General features: G+C 42.4%; 1 protein-coding gene across 1 annotated transcript; it reads right to left on the bottom strand.

The window, feature by feature from the left end:
- Positions 1-838: 838 nt before the first annotated feature.
- On the bottom strand, positions 839-11,590 carry LOC133216038 (deoxycytidine kinase-like). Its single transcript, XM_061360449.1, has 7 exons — positions 11,503-11,590; positions 10,112-10,230; positions 8,067-8,260; positions 7,358-7,505; positions 6,169-6,284; positions 5,593-5,692; positions 839-2,107 (listed from the first exon to the last, which is right to left on the bottom strand). Exons 1-7 carry the CDS (start codon positions 11,570-11,572, stop codon positions 2,081-2,083), a joined length of 774 nt encoding a protein of 257 aa, XP_061216433.1. The 5' UTR covers positions 11,573-11,590; the 3' UTR covers positions 839-2,080.
- Positions 11,591-22,580: the final 10,990 nt, after the last annotated feature.

Below are 22,580 nucleotides of genomic sequence, written 5' to 3'. Positions count from 1 at the left end.
CATAGCTCAGCCAGCTACTTTCAAAGCCCTGAGAAGCTTGGGGGTGAGTGGGGTCTGTGGTTCGGTTTGGTTGGTGGCTTTTTTGCCACAGCAATTAAACGTAGTTTAATAATTGGTCATGATTTTGCCCCTTCAAACCCCAACCTAGCAGTCAGATTTTGTAAGGCTTTCTGGAACAGGATGCAGATAACCTGCCACAGAATTTCTATGTGCTCTGTGATGGGTTCAGAAAGAAGTCTTTATTAGAGCTCATGCTTGTTTACTCCTGTCAATAAGCACTGTCATTCCAATTCTGTAATTAAATCCACAATTTTGACAGCTGAAACTGTAGGAATAATTGCACTCTTAGTCAAACTAAGTTGCTACTGTTCAGACTATTGCCAAGACTGTTTTAAAGGCTTCTGCTGTGTACTTCAAAGAAAAGCTAAACTGAATCTTCATCCATTCCACCTCACTGCATTTCTGGAGCAAAGATGTTAAAAGCTTTCCTTTTGCTAGGCAATCTGGAAGTCCAAAACAAGACTTTCTACCATACTATTTCTACATTTCACAGTAACATAAACACTACATAACCATTTTCATTGATCAGTAAGTTATACATATGACACATTTTACATAATCCTGTGTCTCTATCGCATAAACACATTTTTCACGTGTGCAAAAAAATACTGAAGCCAGTCACAGTGCTTCAGAAATCTTAGAGGACTTGGGGCACCCAATTCACTGAGAACACACTGAGAACACGTACTCCCAAATTCCTTTGCTGTACCAGTATTACACATCCCAATCTACATCATTTCTTTTATGAGACCAGGGAGACAATACTACCAAACACTGAAAAAGTATTTCCAACCACCTTTATTTTTCAGCCAAGGTTTAGAACATGCCAGCACAATACCAACCACAAAGGAAGAGACTGCATCTCAAAGTTGCTGGTAACACAGGCAACCACAGCAGACAATAAAATGCTTTACGATAAACTTTAGCATTCAAAACCCAACTGTGCAATCATCCAGAAATGTTTTAAGCAGAACAAAGCAGCTCATAAAACACCGTATTGAGATGTGGACCCTGTATAGTTTCTCTTTTCTGCACCTGAAACAAAAATGGCTCAGTCAATAAAACACGATTCACTAGAGCAGCAGCTACTCCACAAAGGTCACCCCTTCTTACTACTCAGGGATGAGAAACAACAGGGACAGTCTACTGCCAGTATTGCCAGATCTCATGTAAACACCCAGAAAGCCCAGCAAATAAACGGAGAAGCTGGGAGAAAAGCAGGAAGCCACCTCTGACATCCAAAATACAATTAAGGGAAGGGTTAGAAACACGTAATTTACAGATGGAGGCCCTTTGCAAAAGGTTCTTCCTTTTACGGTACCCATCAAGCAAATATACTCCTCCTGAGAAGATGACTTAGCTATAACAAAAGTATATCTGTTGTATTAAGAGCTTGGGGTATGGAGGGGGAAGACACCAAATATGCTGGACAATGGAAAGCCTCTCAATATCCCCATTTGCAGTGCACAATCAAAACCTCATTCAATATCTACAGCATTTCAGCCATATTTGGATTTGGTTGATTTCAATGCATTCTATGCAGAACTTCATCTATCAAAACTGTCAGATGACATTTTTTTATACCTTACAATATAAAACTCCAGGTTATATTAAAATTCCCTCAGCAGCAAAAATGGGGTTTACTTTTTACTTCCTCAGAACAATGAGGCATCCATTACCAGTCAATTCCACTGAAAACAGTCAAGAGATCTAAAAACCCACTACTTCTTGAACATTAAATAGCTACAGGGAACTCATTTGGGGATATTTGGGAACTCTTGGAATTAGAGTATCTTCAGAACTTGTGTGTGTTTCTCCATATAATACTGAACAGACCTTCACTAAACAGTGATTTATTTAATAATTTCCTATTCACAAAGCTTGTTTGTTCCTCATAATTAAATCAACAGGATTGAGTCCTGCCTCTCCAGAGGCCTTCTATAAAAGCAGAGGCTGCACTTCAGACTTTGATCGTGCAGATGTTTGGAATAGCTTGACTCTGCCTGTGCTTCAAAGACGATTATAACATGCTCAAAAATTCTTTGACCTGCAAAAAGAAATAAACATGGTCAAGCAAACTAAGTATTCATCAACAGAAACATACAGCAACTACATTTACCTCCCCAGTGCTTTATGCTTTACTACAACCTACAGAAACAGGAACTGGGAAAAACAATCTTTGGCTCAGCTATGCCATTTCTTGTCCATCAAGAACTTTTCAGTTCAGGTGCAGAGACACACTCAGTGGAACAATGCTCATTCCTCCTGTGGTGCTAAACTATGGCCCAACATTGCAAATGATTTAACTTAAAAGCAGGTCTAACCTAAAGAAAAAGATCTCAATGAGCATGAGCATCTCAAAACACTGGCATCTGGAAAACAACTAAGTCACACCCACTGCCAGAAAACTGCTCACATTTCATGTCAATGAACAACCCAACATATCTAATTACTATGTTCCTTGGAATTTGAGGATGGCATGTAAATAATAAAACATTACCCAGCAAAACCATAGTTTCTGGAAAAAAAAAACCAACTTATACTGTTGTGGTTTAAACCCAGCCAGACAGCTCACTCATTCACTCCCCCCCTTTCCTCCCTCTTTCTTTCCTCCCTCCCCCCACCCACTTTCCCACTTCCGGAGGGATGGGGAGAAGAATCAAAAAGAATGCAACTCCCATGGCTTGAGATAAGAACAGTTTAGTAACTAAGCTATAACACAAACCACTGCTGCTATCACCAATAGTGATAATGATAAAGGAAATAACAAGGGAAGATAATACAACACCTCAGCACCAGCCGACCGATAACTTGCCCCCTCACCCCGACGAAGTACCAACCAATACCTAGTCCAACCCCACAGGGCCCAAGGCCTTCTGGGTAATTCTCAGTTACATCCTGGGCATGACGTGCTGTGGTATGGAATACCTCTTTGGTCAGTTTGGGTCAGGTGTCCTGTCTCTGCTTCCTCCCAGCTTCCCCTCCTCCCTGGCAGAGCACGAGGCTCAGAAAGTCCTTGGTCAGACTAAACATCTGAGCAATAACTAAAAACATCAGTGTTATCAGCTCTGTTCCCAGGCTGAAAGCCAAAACCACAGCGCTGCACCAGCTACTAAGGAGAAAAATGACTGCTACTGCTGAACCCAGGACAAAGAGCCATAGAGTTCAGGTACTGTTGAACTCTACTTCCAGTATTTGAAGAGTGGCTCAAATGGCTACAGCTACCTAAAAACCAATAGTGGCCCACAGAAAGCTATCTAGAACCCAGTCAGAAATCCCTGATCCCACAGAGAGTACCAAGACAGCACAGCACCTCAAATAATCCATGCAATGGCATGGGAACTGGATTCAAACCAGACAGCATGCTACCATTACACTTCTAAGTGTGGTCACTTTAGACAACATCTTAAATTCAGGTCACTACCAAGGGTGGCAGGAAGACAACATGCTGAGAACACACTTCTTGCCATAGGTCTGCGTTCTGCCTTGTGCCCCTCCCCAAAAGTAAAAGAGTAATCCTTCCTCCCTTTAAAGCCTCAGGGCAGCAAGGACCAGGCCACCTTTTTTAAAATATAAGATCCAAGAAATACAGGGCATGAGCACACAACTTCCATCTCCCAGTTTCAAGAGCATCCTAGCAACTAAGCTGCAATATAGCCTGAACGGGAGCATTTTCCTCTGTCCCCTCAAGCTCGACTACTGCCTAGAAAGGACTCAACAATGTTACTAGAGAATATGGTATTATTCCTTTGGCAGAAGCTCTCATACACAGAACACATCTGTAACCATTTTGTCCAAATTCTTCATGTGAAATAGAAACAGATATTTAATCATGTTCTCCACCTGTGACCCTTCCTGCCCTAGATGAGGCAGAAAAAATTAGGTCAAAATCTCTTCCTGAAGAAAAGGAAAGACATAGCTGTGCCAGCACTCTAACTGGGAAAGTATTATGCAAAAGCTCCCCTCCACTTCAGGAAGGACCAACAGCAGTAGTGCACAATGAACCTTAGCACTAGGCATAGTTTCAGGACAGGTCTCTGAATGCAAGCATCACAGCAGAGATGATAAGGAAGAATACAGGTTTTGGGTCCCCAGTGGACATAAGCACACACTGAAGGCCCAAGCACCCAGCCTCATGAAGACTGTAGCAGTTCTGGGACTGCCAAATGCCAAAAAAGGGCTTAGGCTGTTCCCAGATAACCTGACAGCCCTGCACGAGTAAACTCCTCTGAAGTCTCTACATAGATACCTGGGTTTGGCTTTATCTCATAGTGCAGATGGGAAGCATTTTCACTCAACAGCTGCAATGTCCAGTCATTCCATCAAGTATCAAGCTTTAAAAGCGCAAATACCATGAAGACTGGCTTTAATCAGATGAACAGTTCTGCTTCTCAGAGGATCAACTGAGATCAAAGGACAAAGCTGCTCTTCTTGTGAGGTAAACACGTTATTTCCAAAGAGCAGAAATATGTGCACATACCATTGCTAAGGTCTGTAACTCATTGCAACTACTCAAATAAAAGTCAAGTTGTCCTCAGCTGAATCCCAAGGTTCAAATACCAAAAACCAAAACAGTTAAAATGCTGATTGTTTGGCCTAGCTTTAAAATATCCATTACATCTTTCATGCTAAGGATTACATCTTCTTAATACAAGCAGAAACCTAAATTTGAACTGCTTTTATATCAAAAAAAGAGTATTTTTCCATGCCTTCAAATAAAACTAAGAAATGCTTCTGATGAATATTCTGCATTAAGTCTGAAACGAAGTACAAAGCTACATTTGAAAAGTACTGCCTCAAGTTTCAGACCCTGCTTTTGAGGGTTTTGACTAACACTTTCATGAACACAACTGAAGGGAAAAATGTTCATGATAGCGCCAATTTAATAAAGAACGGTAAAGATATTGCAGCAGACTGTAAGACTGTTCAGTACCTGAATATAACTCCATGACTTAAATATTTTAGATGAATAGGTATACAACTGAAGTGTATTTTTAGAGCAAAGGATCCCTGTCTGCATCAGCTGGACTGCCCTTTGTTGTGGCAAGTGAAGCAGGATGGGGACAGCCCATACTCTCCTTTGTTTAGCTAGAGAGATCTACAGAACCTAAAATCATTTGCCACTGGCTCACTCATCCTTCAGTTTTCCCTTGTACTGGTTTGGTACCGTATTTTCACAGTACAAGGCACCAAAGTTCTTTTACTCACTAGTCCTGTAGTTGAGACACTTGCACACCTAATACAAGGAAGACCTTCAAACAGTTAACAGATATTTAAATCAGAAATTCCATTTACAAACAAAGCTACTAATCAAAGTCTTCTCAAATATGCCTGGAACATTTCTTTCCCTTCATTTTTTCCTTTTTTTTTTTTTTTAATGAAATTTTATGTAGGAAATACCATGAAGAGCCCTGGGTTCTAAGCCTAGTCTGACTTCAAACAGTGCTACACATACAAGAAATATCCTGAATTTCTTTCAACATGCTGGCAATACACCTCACTCATGAGTTTGTTCTGCTTATGAAATCTTACCTTTTCAGTCATGTGATCGTATCTGTCCTTTTTGCTTTTGAAGTCTTCGTTAACATCTAACACTAAAATGGGTATTTCCTGGAGATATTCAAAATCCGTTCTGTATTGGGATAGGAACACAGAAAATGTTAGTAGCTTAAAACAAGTACCCACCATTCAAGTCTCTGTCAGCATTTTCCTTGTCAAGAACCCAATGACAACTGCACATATAATCTACAGCTACAAACTCTGAATATAAAGCAGCGTGAATTTACAGTGGCACCTAGGATACATTACTGATTCCCAAAAATTCTCTTCCCAGCACCTAAAGTTAAATTCAACTGTGTACTGAATTAGCTCATCTGAATCCTCTGCTATTCAGAGCTCTATGCGAAGAGAACTCAAGGCACATGCGTGTCCTAGTGATAATTAACATGCTGTCAAGCCAGTTTTACTAAAGAACTACAGACAGAAACATTCCCAGCGTTTAAATTTACATATCATAGGAAAAGCTCAACTTTCACTGGTTGAAAAAACATTATGAAATATCCTTACAGGGATCAATCCATCTCTAAGTAGCCATTAAACAAACCCTACCGCAGTGTCCTATGCTGAAGCCAACTTTCATGTTTGTGGTGAAGCTTCTCCAGATATTCTATGGGAATTTCTTGCTCTTCATCTCTTCCACGCAAGTAAATCCTATTTAAGCATTTCTAAAGGCAAAATATAATAATTAAAAATTATTAAAAAAAATAAAAGTTTCGGAACACCTACAGAGAAAGTACAGTTTGCTGAAGTTTCTTTTGCCAACCCTTCCTACTGCGTTCAATATGCCACGGCCAAAGATGAATATTCAACTTGCTAACTATCTTACTATCATAGAAACAACATGCCATGTTCAGCTCATGAAGCCCACATACTACACACTAAATCAAAGGGGGACCCAAGGAAATGTATTGTGTTATTTCTCCACTACAAGGAAAGTCTCAACTAAGCTCTTTATTTAAAGAAGGGGTACCTGTGTATTGCATGAAAAGAGCACAGACACGCGTTTTTAAATCTCTGTGTATATTTCTGCTTCTTAGGAACCTGGTTTTCCCATGTAGTTAATCATTTGCTCCTGTCATGAACACAACCCGAGCCTCAATAAGATGTCAATCAATACTGTTTAAAACTGTTGTACTTTCCAATTTAAATATAGGTTCTTGACTGGGGGGGGGGGGGGAGGCGAATAAGACAAAGAGCCCCAAATAGCAAGCCTAGAAAAAAAGCCCTTAGAAAAACTGTAGTTTTCAATTCCAGTGGTATTTTCTGGTTTGCTCTTGCCATATATTGTTTTTATAATGAGAAAAACATTATCATCACATTTTATTAAAAAACACACCGGCTACATTTGAAAGAACATTCTTTTCTTTAAGTATTTCCAGACTGATTAGTCATAACTTAAGCACTGTAGCCTTCAGGGGAATACTGCAACCTGAACTGAAATCATTAGGACTGTTACAGAAAAAGATGACGGCAGCTCAAGATTTTAAGAATATCACTTTCAACAAGCATTTTTCAACTGTTTCTTTGCCTGTGACAGACAAAGCAACTGCTAAAACAAAGACACGGTGACACACAACTGTGACCTTACTGGAGTTGACTGCACTATTCTGTTATCATAAAAACGGTCTAAAATTATAGTTAAACCCTATACTTAAAAAATACTATGGAAGCGTAAAGACAGATCAAATTTTACAGGCAAGGCACAGAACATGCACTCTCATTCTCTGTAAGGTCACACCTCAGGAGTGGCTCTGAGATAAATGATGCCATCCAGTGCCAGCCTCTGACCAAACTGCTGATTCATCCAGTTGTGCCAGTCTTGATAAATAGCCCACTCAGTTTCATTCATGCAATCGGACTCGTATAAATTAGCTGCGAAGATGTACCTGTGAACACAAAGTAGTTATGGAAACAGAAGTTAGCTTGAAGACAGTTCTCGCTTTGTTTGCCCCAAGTACTGCACTGTAAGTAGAAAAGAAGCTGAGCACAGTAATTCTGCAACTTCTTTGAGGTACCCTTGGAGTAGAAATAAACAGCTGGTATCCTCACTATGTCCACTGCAGCTGGCCAGAGAGGTGTCCTCAAAAAGCAGTAACACTGGCAGCTCAGATATCAAATCTAACTTTCTTAATTATCAACTCTAACCTTTTGAACCCAGAAAAAGGGTACAGCACTAGGAAATAGCTATACCTGTAATCAAGGACCATAAAAGAAAACAAGGCTAAGTGACAAAGGAAGAAATAGCTTGTGACTCTTCTCGATGCCTGTTCCTCTCCTTTCTTTGAAGGGAAACATGCATGCACAAAGCATTAAAATCCTATGCACAAAGAATAAGAAACTACAAATCCTGTTAACTGATGATATACAACAAAACTACAAACCCTCTAACCAGTAATTTTACTTAGGAGAATTTTGATCTTCATTCAAAGGACCCCAATCCAACGTACCTGTCACTGTAGACAGATCGCTCAAAGAAGACGACAGGGTTCTCTGCCTCCCTGAGCTTGCCATCAAGGGATCTAAGCTGAGCCCGGATCCTGCTCAGGCACGCATATGTCTGGAAAGTGAATGACCACCTCTCTGGCTTCTCATACATCATCCGAAGCACATTTCCTCCACTCTTCTGTGATGTGGTCAGCTCCTGGTTGTCAACAGAGACCCCTTAAGTGGAGAAGGTGGATGATGAATGTGACAGAATAGCTCTACAACACTGAAGCTGTGCAGCCTTTATTTCAGGTTTATAGCTGCTTAATTTGCTTCTCAACCTCTTTGTAATACAAGGCATAAATGTCAGAAACGTTATTCCTCCTATGGTGCCCAGCAGAATAAGCAGCTCTCTGCAATTCACAATGCCAAAGTACCAAACCACTTTAGTCACCAATTACAAGCTTTAATAAAAGAACAATATCCTATCGGTACAAAAAAATCAACAATATGGTAGAAAAATCCATGTTCCTTTTACTCTGATAAGTGTGATCTTAAAGCTGGGTTTATTTTGGTTTTTCATCTAGCAAGAGGAGAAAACAGCAGTTTAATAAGTCCAACTTCAGGGATGTCTATGATGGATTTGAAATTTTATGTTACACTTGCTGGACCTGACTGGGATGGAGTTAACCTTCCTCATAACAACCCGTAGAGGGATGTGGTTTGTGTTTGCGGCCAAAACAGCATTAGTAACCCACCAGTGTTTTGGCTATTGCACACCCTCAGAGCTTTCTCCCTTTCCCACTCTGCCCCCCAGCAAGTGGGCTGGGGCAGGCAGGAAGCTGGGAGGAACAGAGCTCGGAGAGCTGACCCCAGCTGCCAGTGGGATACCCCACACCACAGAATGTCACACCTCCATTAAAGGCTTCCATTTACTTCACCAAAACACGCTGTACTTTTGCCAAAAGAAAACTCTTCTACAGTTCCGCAAAAGCTCCAAACAGCCAGGATTGTGGCCACTCAATAGGAGCTGGATTGCCAACAGCATTACAGGTACTTGACTGAAAAAACATCACTATAAGCCATCTAGCAGTAGCTTATTATTTCCTAGACATTTTAAGGGACACCTTCCAGGGAACATGGAGCAGAGGGTTCATCTGCTCATTCACAGTTGATAGAATTAACTTTAGTCCTCTCTTTTTTCCAGCCCTTGCTTTTACACATAAAACAGAACAGACTTTTATAGCTTTTATAATTTACATCCTGACAATGAATAACACTTATTCTACAATTCACCAAGCAAACTGTAAGAGGAAGTCAAATAGTGAGATAAGAATCAGGAAAAACGTTGCTATCACATGCATTTTCTAACAGACATTGTCTATCACATGTACTTGTCTTCTGAAATTAGAATAACATTTGACTGGGTGTTGTGGTTTAAACCCAGCCAGACAGCACATTCACTCACTCCCCCCCTTTCCTCCCTTCTGCACCCCTCCCTCCTCCCCCCACTTCCCTGCTCCCGGAGGGATGGGGAGGAGAATCGAAAGAATGCAACTCTCATAGGTTGAGATAAGAACAGTTTAGTAACTAAGGTATAAGACAAACCACTGCTGCTACCACCAATAATAATAATGATAAGAGAAAATAACAAGGGAAGAGAATACGATACCACCCACAAAAACCAGTCTGACCCAGAAGACCCCGTATGCTTCCAGGTAACCCCCAGTTACCTCCCCGGGCATGACGTGCTGTGGTATGGAATACCTCTTTGGCTAGCTTGGGTCAGGTGTCCCGTGTCTGCTTCCTCCCGGCTTCCCCTCTTCCCTGGCAGATCACGAGGCTCACAAAGTCCTTGGTCAGGGTAAACATTACTTAGCAATAACTAAAAACATCGGTGTTATCAGCACTGTTCCCAGGCTGAAAGTCAAAACACAGCGCTGCACCAGCTACCAAGAAGGAGAAAAACTGACTGCTACTGCTGAACCCAGGACACTGGGGTTTGGTGTTTTGTTTTGGGTTTTTTTAATAAGTTTTTGGAAAGAAACCTCATTTTCTTGTGCCATACCTCACAATCCTCTTCAGAGTTGGGCTGAACATTGCACCATCTCGCTACAGGCTCAGGTACAACTTCCCATTCCTCATCAGCTTGTTTGAGAATCTCCACAAACGTCGATTTCCCTGCAGCTGTAGACAAAGCATCCAGGAAGAGTGGCTTGTTAAAACCATTTTCACAAGGAAGAGTGGCATTACTTAACCACTATGGAACTCCAGTTTCAAGTCCCGTAAGGAAATTTCCCACACTCACGTACTTTTGACTGGATGTCAAGCATCAAAGACCATCCAGTACCACAGATCACCAATTCAGTGAGCATCGGGTTTTTCTTTTTTGTTTTATACCACACCAACAGCCAATTCAACAACAAAACAATGACAAGATGTCTCAGCCCAGCTCAATTATCTACGTTACAGAAAGTTACATGTGCAATTAGAACACCAAGTCCTATGTCAGAGTGGACTTGTCCCAGGCATGGAGTTACAGCCTTCTAAGTTATTTTAGGAAGCTAAACAAACTCCACAAAGAAAAGCAAGCAACGTTGAAAGGAACACAGAGCAAAAGTGATGGTTTCTCAAACAGAGACACCAAGGTGCGTTACCAGTCACTTCCTCCAGCACGGAAGTCATTAACCTGCCATCAACTGAAAAATAAAAAGATCAGGAAACTTTAAAGAGAGACACTTGAAGCTGACAAGAGGCCGTGAGTTGGCGCTATCGATTGCCACAGTGTGGATCAGTAAATGAGCTGACAGCCCTGCAAGTTGGGTCCTCGATTTTAGGCACACCTTCTTGCCAGGAAAAACAAGCAAACAAAATAAAACCAAACCAAAACTAAAACAAAACAAAACAAAAAAGACTAAAAACTTCCCCAAAACACCAAGTACCAAAGAAAACTCAAAACAAAGACCCTCAAAACGCCAGACCAGAGTGTCTTATTATGAACAGTCCCTTACTCCTGCCCTTCACAATGGGCTTCTGCTCATTAGGAGTCCTGAACATGACAAGTTTCACCTGACAGCCTGCACCGACACCGCTGTTCCACCCTACAGCCTGGAAAGCTGTGAAAGAAGCCTCACCCAAGACTCAAAAGCATTTTTAATGAGGTGCATAAATTAAAACCTGAAGTAGAAAGCTTCCCCCTTCCTACCCCCTGCGCCTCCATCCCGCCATTTTTATAGCATCAATTCGTTACTTCCTACGTTGCCAACACAAAGTTCACGAAGTTATCAACGTTACCGTCGGGCTTGTCAGCACAAGACACCCCGCCGGCCTGACTCACACCTCATTACTTCATGAAACGCCTTTTTCGCAGAGTAAAGGCGAGGAAGAGCCCGGTAAGGAAGGAAGGAAGGAAGGAAGGAGGGAGGGAGGGAGGGAGGGATGGCGGCGGGCAAGACTCACCGATGTTGCCCTCGACCGCGATCTTCTTGATCCTGCCCTCCAGCCGTCCGCGCTTGGGAGGAGTGGCCATGGCACCCAGCAGCGGTGTAAGGGGACAACGGCGCGCGAGGCCGCCAACGGAAATAACGGCCGCCGCGCTCGAATCTGGCGCGCCACAAGGCTCGAGAGGCGTCACGCGGCGCCGCGTAAGGGTGCCGTACCCGCGCCAGGGCGAGCAGTCGAACCCAGCGCTGCGGATCTGCGGCAGGAGCGGAGCGGAGCGGAGCGCATCGATGGGCGGGCGCCGGCCCCGCCCCAGAGGAAGGAAGGAAGGAGGGAAGGAAGGAAGGAGGGAGGGACCAGACGGGATGTTCCTCTGGCAGGGGAGGTGGCAGCGGGAGTAGGGGGTACGGGGGAGGGAGCGGGTCGTGCTCAGAGCTTCGCAGAAACATATCACTAGTCACATGCAGGTTGGGTTTAAAAGGGACCGAGGCACTTACTTAGAGTTGAAAACCCCCAAACACCCACTGAACTCGCACTTGAGAGTGTGTTTCCCAGAGTACCATCCCAGAATAGCGCTATCTTGGTTCCTGAAGGTCGAAATTCGACAGGGAAAAACCATCCTATCTCTGGAAGGGGTGCAGGCTGCGAGTATGTGAGCAGCACGCACTGTGGTGTAAACCCGTGTACGAGTCACACTCCTGGCGCGGTCCCTCAAGCACTCCCAGCCCCAAGCATACGAATTAACATGAAATGTGAGATATTCCACCACTTCTTAAAGCCAGTGGCACAAACCACTCACCAGGTGCTGCCAAGAGATGACTTACAGCTACAGGCATGAGTGAAGGCAGACGGAATCGCATGGGGGTAGGAAACCTGGAATGCTGCGGCTGGCAGGGTTGTAACAGACTTTGGGAAGAAAGAAAAGGGGGAAGAAGGAGAAAAGGTACCTGGCACTGTTCAAGGACAGGCTGGACAGAGCCTTTGGCAACATGGTCTAGGGTCTATTAACTATTTTCCCTAAGTGTATCTGTGCAAAGTACCTGTTCATTTGGCAGATGCAAGGAAACTTCACCAAGGTGGCAGATCCAAGTTGATGCTTCCCTGTTAAAACAATAAAAGCAACTACAGAAAGCCCAAAGCAAAGTCAAGACATGTAACTACTTGCTAAGCACAGGTTCTCTGTCATGTTGACACATCTTCGTCATTCCTCTTTAGCAACCAGAACTTCAACATTGCTTTTCTCTATAAGAAATAACTACTTTTGAAAAACTCAATTTCTAAAAAAATAAGACACATATTTGTACTAAAAGCTGGAGATAGTTGATTTCAGCAAGTTATGGCTTTTTTTCTTTAGTGTAAGCATATATATATTTTTCCTAAAACAAGTAAGTGTCCTGGGTGTTAGTTCATATTTTCTGTTTCCAGCAATGCTCAGTACTGTATGTGCTTTGCACCTCAGAAGTGAGTCGGCCAAGGCACTTAAGAATGTAATGATTCAGAGAAAACTCCAGGAACAAACTTGCCAGCAAAGTTTTCAAGCTGACAAGCAGGTATTCCTTATTGGTGCCGGGAGACACGAGGGATAGCTCCTCCAAGCATGTCTCCTCCAGGCATCAACCAGGCTGTGATTCTATTGTCCTCAAACATACATATTCATTAGATTCCATACATTACATCATACTTCTTAGACAATGCCTCCTGTATGCATACAAAAATGTGGTAGTGGGCTTTGGACCCCCAGTGGTTATTTCTTCATCACTTTGGTTTAGGATCATTGTCATATCAGTAACCACCAGGTGGTTCTGGCAAAGCTTATCTTAGTAATTTTCATGTTCTCTATAGTTGCTAACAAAGCCCAAGGTTCTTGAGGTTACTTATTTACAGACCTATTCTTCAATCAACCCCATTCTTTTATCCACCCTATTCTTCAATCAGCCCCACTCTTCAATAAGCAAGTCTTTTAGGGACTTCATGAGAATGGGCTACCACTGACACAATACAGAACCCATCCACCAGCAGAATCAATCCCCTAACCAAGCATCTTTCCTTTATAAACACTCAACACCTGCTAAAATTCCACAATGAATAACAGCAATGAAAACTAAAATTAAAAAAAAACACAACTATTTACTCTGTGTCACTAACAGAAAAGATTTCCCCTAATTAAGGCACAGAAAATGGATTTGGCTGTTTGAAGTAACAACTATGGGGGGTTGTTTTGTTTGTTTTAAAAACCAAATTAACAAAACCCAAATACCACACGCTTGCTAAGAAGCAAGTGAATTCAAGAAATCCTCTTCCTTTTATCTGTCCTTAGAGGTGAGTCTTTCAATCAGTTCTTGAAGATGTGCGAGTTCTCTTCTATTAATAAGGTTGAATTCCTGCAACAAGGATGAGGAGAAAGACATACATACAGGATTTTGTATGTGCAGATCTGGTGAGAAGTCTTATTCAGAAAGAAGTTATTTGGTAGGAGGTTTTTAGAGTCCAGACATCACCACTGCATCATTTCCTGCCAAGTCTGCTATTAGCATAAACCTAAGAGTAATCGTGCACTGGAAACTTGCCAGTTAGGAGCTTTGGAACAGTCCTTCATGACTCTAGAAGCAGGGTTTTCTCAGAGTCATTGAATCACAGAATAGTTAGCACTGGAAAGGACCTTAAGATCATCTAGTTCCAAACCCTCTGCCATGGGCAGGGACACCTCACACTAAACCATGTCACCCAAGGCTCTGTCCAGCCTGGCCTTGAACACTGCCAGGGATGGAGCAGTCACAGCTTCCTTGCACAACCCATTCCAGTGCCTCACCACACTTACAGTAAGGAACTTCTTCCTTATATCCAATCTAAACTTCCCTTGTTTAAGTTTTAACCCATTACCCCTTGTTCTGTCACTACAGTCCCTAATGAAGAGTCCCTCCCCAGCACCCCTATAGCCCCCCTTCAGATACTGGAAGGCTGCTATGAGGTCTCCACGCAGTCTTCTCCATGTTGAACAGCCTCAACTCTCTCAGCCTATTTTCCTACAAGAACTGCTCCAGTCCCCTGATCATCCTCGTGGCCCTCCTCTGGACTTGTTCCAACAGTTCCATGTCCTTTTTATGTCAAGGACACTAGAACTGCACACAATACTCCAAATGAGGTCTCACGAGAGCAGAGTAGAGGGGCAGGATCACCTCCTTCGACCTGCTGGTCACGCTCCTTTTGATGCAGCCCAGGATAGGGTTGCCTTTCTGGGCTGTGAGCGCACACTGAAGCCAGCTTATGTTCATTTTCTCATCGACCAACACCCCCAAGTCCTTCTCTGCAGGGCTGCTCTGAATCTCTTCTCTGCCCAGCCTGTAGCTGTGCCTGGGATTGCTCTGACCCAGGTGTAGGACCTTGCACTTGGCATGGTTAAACTTCATGAGGTTGGCATCAGCCCACCTCACAAGCCTGTCAAGGTCCCTCTGGATGGCATTCCTTCCCTCCAGCATATCAACCGAACCACACAGCTTGGTGTCATCAGCAAACTTGCTGAGGGCGCACTCAATCCCACTGTCCATGTCAGCGATGAAGATGTTAAACAAGAATGGCACCAACACCAGCCCCTGAGGAACGCCACTCGTTACTGGTCTCCAGCCGGACATTGAGCCGTTGACCACAACTCTTTGCGTGTGGCCATCCAGCCAGTTCTTTATTCACTCAGTGTTCCACCTATGAAATTGATGTCTCTCCAATTTAGAGACAAGGATGTCGTGTGGGACAGTGTCAAACACTTTACACAAGTCCAGGTAGATGACATCAACTGCTCTACCCCATCCATCAGTTCTGTAGCCCCATCACAGAAGGCCACCAAATTGGTCAGGCAGGATTTCCCCTTAGTGAAGCCATGCTGGCTGTCACCAAGCACCTTGCTGTTTTCCATGTGCCTTAGCATGCCTTCCAGGAGAATCTGCTCCAAGATTTTGCCAGGCACAGAGGTGAGACTGACTGGTCTGTAATTCCCCGGGTCATCCATTTTCCCCTTCTTGAAAATGGGGGTTATATTTCCCTTTTTCCAGTCATAAGGAACTTCACCTGACTGCCATGATTTTTAAATATGATGGCCAGTGGCTTAGCAACTTCATTTGCCAGCTCCTTCAGGACCCGCAGATGGATTTCATCAGGTCCCATGGACTTGTGCACGTTCAGGTTCTTAAGAGGGTCTCGAACCAGATCCTCTCCTACAGTGGGCCTAAGGTCTTCATTCTCACAGTCCCTGCATCTGCCTTCTAACACTTGGAACTTCTTCTTATTCTTCTATACTTCTTGTTATTCTTCATTAACAAGACTTCTTCTTGTTATTGTTTCCAAACTGGTGGCTGATCATTATTTTCCCTCTGCTTTTCTGAAAGAAACCTCTTAAAAACATACATCTTTCATCTTCACTTAAAAAGAAAACAAATCAGTAGCTTAAGATCAAAGATGGAGGAGACCTAGGAGGTAAGGCCTAGGAGGAGTTCCGTGTAAGGACCAAACATCTTCCCTGAATCAGAAAGCTGTGAGTTTGTACCAATTACTGGTTATATGTTTATTTCTAAGGTAAAAATCTAATGTTCAAAATGAAAAACAACAGATTTGATCAACACAGTCAGCTATTCATTATACAGTACTTCCTGCATTGAGAATTGTGATAGTTATTTAATAGGAGTATTAACACATGGTTCAGAGTTCATGTACTACCCCATCAATTTCACCTTAAGTGGTAAAAGCTCCTTTATATATGTAATGTAATCTTTAAGCTTGCCCTACAGTCATATATGAGACCTTTCAATGCTGTAAGACTTGAATATTCCTGTACAAGTGTAATCCAAACACACTGTTCAATTTAACTTATTTACCTTACCTATTTTAGGAGGAAATAGCATTTCATCATCCAGGTGATCCTGGACCTAAGTCATCAGGTAATCAATGTACTTCGGTACAGAGCACTTAATTGGTTTCTTTATGTTGGTCCCATCTGCCCAGTGGTACTCATATCTGGGTTGGGACAACAAGACATTTCTTAACACAAGTGAATCATTCACATCAAGCCTGGAAGGCTGCTCTTCCTGCTCCCTGTAATCCCACACCCTCCCACAGCCCTTCCTTGAAACTAAAGTCCAAGTGCTCCTGAGTCACCTGCAGCTGCTCTGTGCCACGTCTCCCCACTGCGATCCTGCCTTAGCCAGATCCTCTTCTGCAGTCTGTGAAGGCCTTCAAAAACTTTGTCCTTTACAGCACAACTCATTCACCCTTGATTGCAGCCCTTCCAAAATGCACATGGCAGCCTGAGGCCAAACCTGCATCCCTGTATGCCAAAAGGTGCTGTATGAGTAGGTTTCCAAGTCCTGGATAGCCAATAGCTACTTAGTCTCTTCTAAAGCTTCCTGCCCTCCAGGAGAAAACCATTACAACCTGTTGAATTGAAACATCAAGTAATTACATGAAATTCTCACACACATGAAAGCTCAGCTCCAGTGATCAAACTGGTCAAGGCATCTGACTGATTTCTAATGTGAAACTTTACCCACTGGGCTGCAACCACCTTCCCTTGCTATCTCCAGTTATTACTGTGTGGACACTGCAGAAGGTCTTCCATTTTAAAGCTCACACACCTCATATTATGGAAAGCCTCACCCTGTCTGCTAAATCTAGCTCCTGGTTTTGTTTAACCAATTCAGTTTTGTCAGAACAGTACCTGAGAGAACACTGTCATGATAAACAATTTTACAAGTGATCACAAGCATGCTGCTCACAATGGTATAAATAGTTCCCATTTTTCTAACAGCAACAAATCAGAGGCTCTGGAAACAATTTCAGATTGCATCTCGAACATGCAAAATTTCAGTACACTCTAAACAGACCACAACGTGTCAGTATTCCTCACCACCCAGCACTGCCTAATACTGATACTGATAGAACAGGTATCAAAACTCAGCTGAGGTGCCAAGTTCAGACTGAGACAACAAACTAAACTGCACACTAAAAATCTCATGCAAATAGCACATACCCCTAAGAAGCCTCTTTCTCTCCCCACCCCCAACACTATGGGTTAACTGTATTTTTTAGAGGAAGGAATGTCAGAAAAGGACCCATGAACAAGCTCTAAAGAAAACACGAAAACCACACACAGAGAAAGATTTCCCTCAGTTAGAATCATCTGAACTGCTACAGGAAATGAAGGATGAAAATCACATTTCTAGCTCAAGCCTGTGAACAGACACCTACCATTTTGGTGACAGAAGCTAATGAACTTCGATGTGATATGCAGCTTCCCTACAGAAAATACATGTTTAGAAACCTCTAACAGCTCAATAGAGGTTCTTAATGGCAAACAGAACACCATGTGAAGGATAGAGAAAAAAAGGTACACAGTTCACTCCAGCAAGTGCAGGGGAAAAGCTAAGAATCCCCAACAACTCTGGCGGAATTCTCTTATGCTAATAAACACAAGTTATTTGCCACCTGTAAACAGAAAACCCAACTGTGCTTCTCACAATAGAAAATACCCCTATGTATAAACCTGCACAGGACCAGCACCTCCACCACACAGCCCATTCCAACATCCAGCTTTGCAAAATGCAGAGCCACATCCCTCGTTTGGGCTCTTACTGAATACTTGTAACTAGGGAGGAAAATAAAGAAAATCCCCATCGCCCAATGCTGGTTAATAAACATGGTACTTCTGTGCAGGTTCTTAACTTACAATCATGCCTGTTGCACTGATGGTGATCCTACAACTGTAAGAATAGCACGAACCAAAAAGGTTCCAAAAACCAGCTAGGTTTGTTTGGGTAAGAAATGGTTGGTCTTTACTGAAGTGAAAAGAATGGACCATTACTCTGAATAATCATGTTTTGGAACAAATTAAACTAACACTTTATTCAAATTGTTAGACAAGGAGCTGTAGAGCAGGAGAGGAAGAGCTGTTCTTGATCTTTATTGTCAATCCTGAACTAACTCGATGTCCTGCCCCTCTGATAAAGGTAAGTCAGCACTCCTTACAACAGCGTTGAACAGCCCCTCTTAAAGGGGTTCTGAAGACAAAACACCAGCACCCAGCAGTGAATACAGGGAACATTACGCTCTGTTACCCTTTCACTTCAGACATCCAGTTTAACTTCTCCATAGACTGCTACAAGTTTGTCAGCTGTACCCTGAAAATTGTGACTAAGCCACAACTCTGAACAGTTACCTCTGAATGCATTAGCACCTTACAACTCTTTTGTGAGACACCAGACATAAATACTTCCCCAATGGAACACAAAAATCAGACTTTAAGGCCACAGAGTGGCTGCTGCTTTTGGTTCTCCCCAGCTACTCATGCTGTAGCTGCCTGACCTGTTTCAAACAACCTCATTTAAGTTGTTTCAGCTCACTCATACTCTTTTATCCAAAATAGCTGAGGATGGAACAATGGACGTGAATAGACAACAGCCTTCAGCCTAGAAGCACCAACAAGCACCTAAAGCTCAATGCCTCTTCAATGAACATAGCTTGAGCTGGAAGAGGAAACAGAAGTAAGAACCAGAGAGAAAAACCCATAAATCTTAGTGGTTTTATGCTGACAGGTTCTCCAGCAGTACTTCCCAGAAAAAAATGTTTTAAGTGAAAGCAAGCCACAGACACTCCAGCTAAAGAACAAGATCACCTAATTAAAACCTTGCAGAATGCATCTTCAAGCATCAAGCATCTCTTTTCTACCCTGCTTCATAACTATTTGAATAGATCATATATTTCTGTCAATGGTTATTAGTCTCTTTGGAGAGAAATAATAGTCTGGCAACCAGACAGCTAAACCTTCAATAATTAACCTCCGCAACCTTGATTCTCAGCAGGCAAACAATAAAGCAAAGAAATATTCTTATGCTCTTATCTAATAAATAGTCTGCTCTGCATGCCAAAGAACAAAGCAGACAACAGGCTATGGTATTGCACAAGTTCTTTTGCATACTGGAAAACTTGCACTCCTTTCATACTTCACCCCTAGCCGCGCTGCAGCAGCAGATCTGCCCGCCCACACTGATTGGGCATTTGACATCATCCATTTTTAGTTCAGGAATGTAGTGCCAAAGCCTTTCCTGGTCCATCAAGCTGCTTCCACCTCACAAAGCTCCTGTCCTCTTCATCTTGCCTTCCCAGCAGCAGCCTTGGTCCATCCTCAGGTCTTCACTAGCAATTAACTGGCTTTAGTAGCAGGCGGAGGAAGTGGAGGAGAGGACTTGGTTTCATTCTTTATTAGAAGGAAGCAGCGCCCTCCCTCGCCACTCGCTTAGAAATGAAGCTAATTTCCTCTTTGGAAGACACTTCAGCAGCTGGAGAACAAGAGAAAACAGAGATTAGGAATGTCTGTACAAAAGCATAAGCAAGAATCAAAGAAGTGAAACCTAAACCTCACTGAGGCACAGGACAGGGGATTATTACCCAGACTGCTAAAATCTGTAGCCGATTTACTTCTACAATACCCACTTAAACACCTAAAAAAAAGATTTTGGTAAGCCATAAGTGAATATTTGCCAATAAAAACTTCAGATCTTAAATTAAAAAGCCGTCATTAACATTTGAGGAAAAAAAAAATGTTTGGAAATAGTTTACTTCCCAGGACTAAAAAACAACAACAACAACAAAAAAAACACCCTAAAAAACCACGTTTCATTCCCCACTACCTTAAAGGTTCCAGTGTTAATTCCCTCCACATGTTATAAGAGAGGACATCCTCTCCACCCACAAAAGTAACCTTATCTCTGGCACTTGACTGAGCTAGTATTGAGTTCTCAAATGAAAAATCATCTAATAAACTGCATTTTCAACAAGTGCAAAAAGACCTTACTTTGGACCAGCAGACATCACAGGGCAGTACTCCTCTATGCAGAAGTCCATAATGGTTTCATACAGCGTATTGATCTGGTTGAAGAAGTCGACAGCTGTAAAAGCATTTAAACCATCAGTTAACACTCTACACTGTAAGAGCAACGCCTGTGACAGCCTTAACAGCACACACTGCTCAGAGGGTCCTGGAATGTTTCTTGTGAACTTACGTACTGTTATCACTTTTCAAGAAGTATTATAAGGGAGGTGCAGAATGCAGCCACCAATGTCCTACAACAGCCTCCAGCAATGACTACTCAACTGTCTTAAGTAACTTAAGACTTGTGGGACTAGCTTTGGTGTCCCTACTCATCCTTTTTTATTCATGGATGATATTCAGCAATCATATAAAAATCCAGATCAAGTGTGGTGGAGTTCCACTCCTTCTATTTAACCACAATGCTTCATAAATTCAACTGTCCCACTGCCACCACCTTATTCTGAAAGAAACCATATATAACACAGATTTAATGTCCCAGCCCCCAATCCAGGCTACATCACTTGTACTACTAAGAGTATTGTGCCTGCCACCTTGGACAACAGATTTTACAGCTTACAGCTAGTTAGACAGACAATTTTGTCTTTACTTAAAAAGAAAGTTTAATGAAATGAGTTTAACAAAGAGTTACCACTTGCAAGACTGAGTAGTTTGATAAAACCAATCCGCGGGACACTGTGGAATGAACATGAACAGTACACTTCTCTCAGGTCAGTGCCATGCCAAGGAGAAGCCAGCATATTACCTGGTAGCCTACCAAATTTGTGTCCCTTGCTTAATTCTGTTATAGAGATATACAGGTTTGCTGTAGTGAGATGGAGATCAGCATCCTAAATGTAAGCACTAGCAGATATCAGGTACTGTGAAAGGAACTGGTGGCTGAAGGAAAGGGAGGGTCAAATACTGCAGCTCCTTAAACATCAAAGTTTACATGAACATCATGCTAGCAAGTTACAGCTACTGTCTAGAAGATGCAGAATATGAGCTGCAACTGTCATGCACTTCCCAGGTGTCAAAAAAGGGAAGCAAATAAAAACTGGTATGGCATGGTCCTAGCACAGCTCATCTCTAGCAACAAAATATGTTTTTTTTCTTGCCTATCCCTTCTGAAGGGCCTGTAGTCATCCATTGAGGCACTCCAACCACAAGAATTGTCCCACCACATTTCTGTGATGGCCATTATGTCATGATTTTCCTGCTGCACAAGCACAGCACCCAAGAGTTATTCTATGATTATTTCAACGTGTACAGAGTACCTGCCACAACAGTGTCTCAGACACACTTCTGAAACTTTCTAGGGTAACATTTGTTTATATAGATTGAAAAATTAAGAACTTCTCTTAAAATTTAAGGAAAGCTAGATTTAAGCTGGTGTTATAAATGTCTTTCTCTATGCCTTCCCAACCTATGGACTAATGGAAGCAGGGCACCCCTAGGCAAGTAAGAGGCAATCATGTAATTGTACACTGTATCATAACGTATTCACTGTAAAAGGCAAAATTAAAAATTAATTTACTTTCATGGGAAGAAAAAAGCAAATAATGATGGTGAACATTTTAGAAGCCTGTATGTGTCAAGAACAGAGAATTAAAAGGCTTTTAGCACACGATATTTTGTAACTGGTAAAAGTATCACATTGATATTCTCCACAGTTACCACTCCAGCAATTATTGATAGCTATAATGGAAGTCATGTTAGAAGTAAGGCTCCAGGCACTGAGGCTCAAACTGCTGTCAACAAGGGGAAACGCTACATCTAATGGTAGATTCTCAAACAAACAGCGAGCCTGGCTGGTCTGACGACCCATCACAGAATCATAGAATTTGGGTTTGGGTTGGAAAGGACGTTAAGATCATCTAGTTCCAATCCCCCTGCCATGGACAGGGACACCTCACCCTAGATCATGTCACCCAAGGCTCTGTACAAGCTGGCCTTGAACACTGCCAGGGATGGAGCATTTACCACTTCAAGATTTTACGCTGAACTTCAGTAGGGTTTTCTGTAAATCGTCTGTATATAAATTCTTAATGGGACTTCTGGAACACATTGTTCAGATCTTGTCCTCTTTTACATTCATTTTTTTAATTACTTTTTCTAGTATCTGATGGCATGTAACAAAACCCATATTTAATAACCAGAAGATGTAATTTCAAGCAGGTCTGCTTTAGTACAAACACAAGCATGCTGAGATCTAAGAGGACAACTCTCACAAGAGCTTGTATTCACA

The sequence above is a fragment of the Neopsephotus bourkii genome, unplaced genomic scaffold (assembly GCF_033783945.1).
Source record: "Neopsephotus bourkii isolate Nb327-2 ecotype Australia unplaced genomic scaffold, CSIRO-AGI_Nbou_v1 NB_107, whole genome shotgun sequence".
NCBI lineage: Eukaryota > Metazoa > Chordata > Aves > Psittaciformes > Psittacidae > Neopsephotus > Neopsephotus bourkii.
The sequence above is the reverse complement of the archived record's forward strand: the minus strand, read 5'-3'. Positions and strand labels throughout refer to the sequence as shown.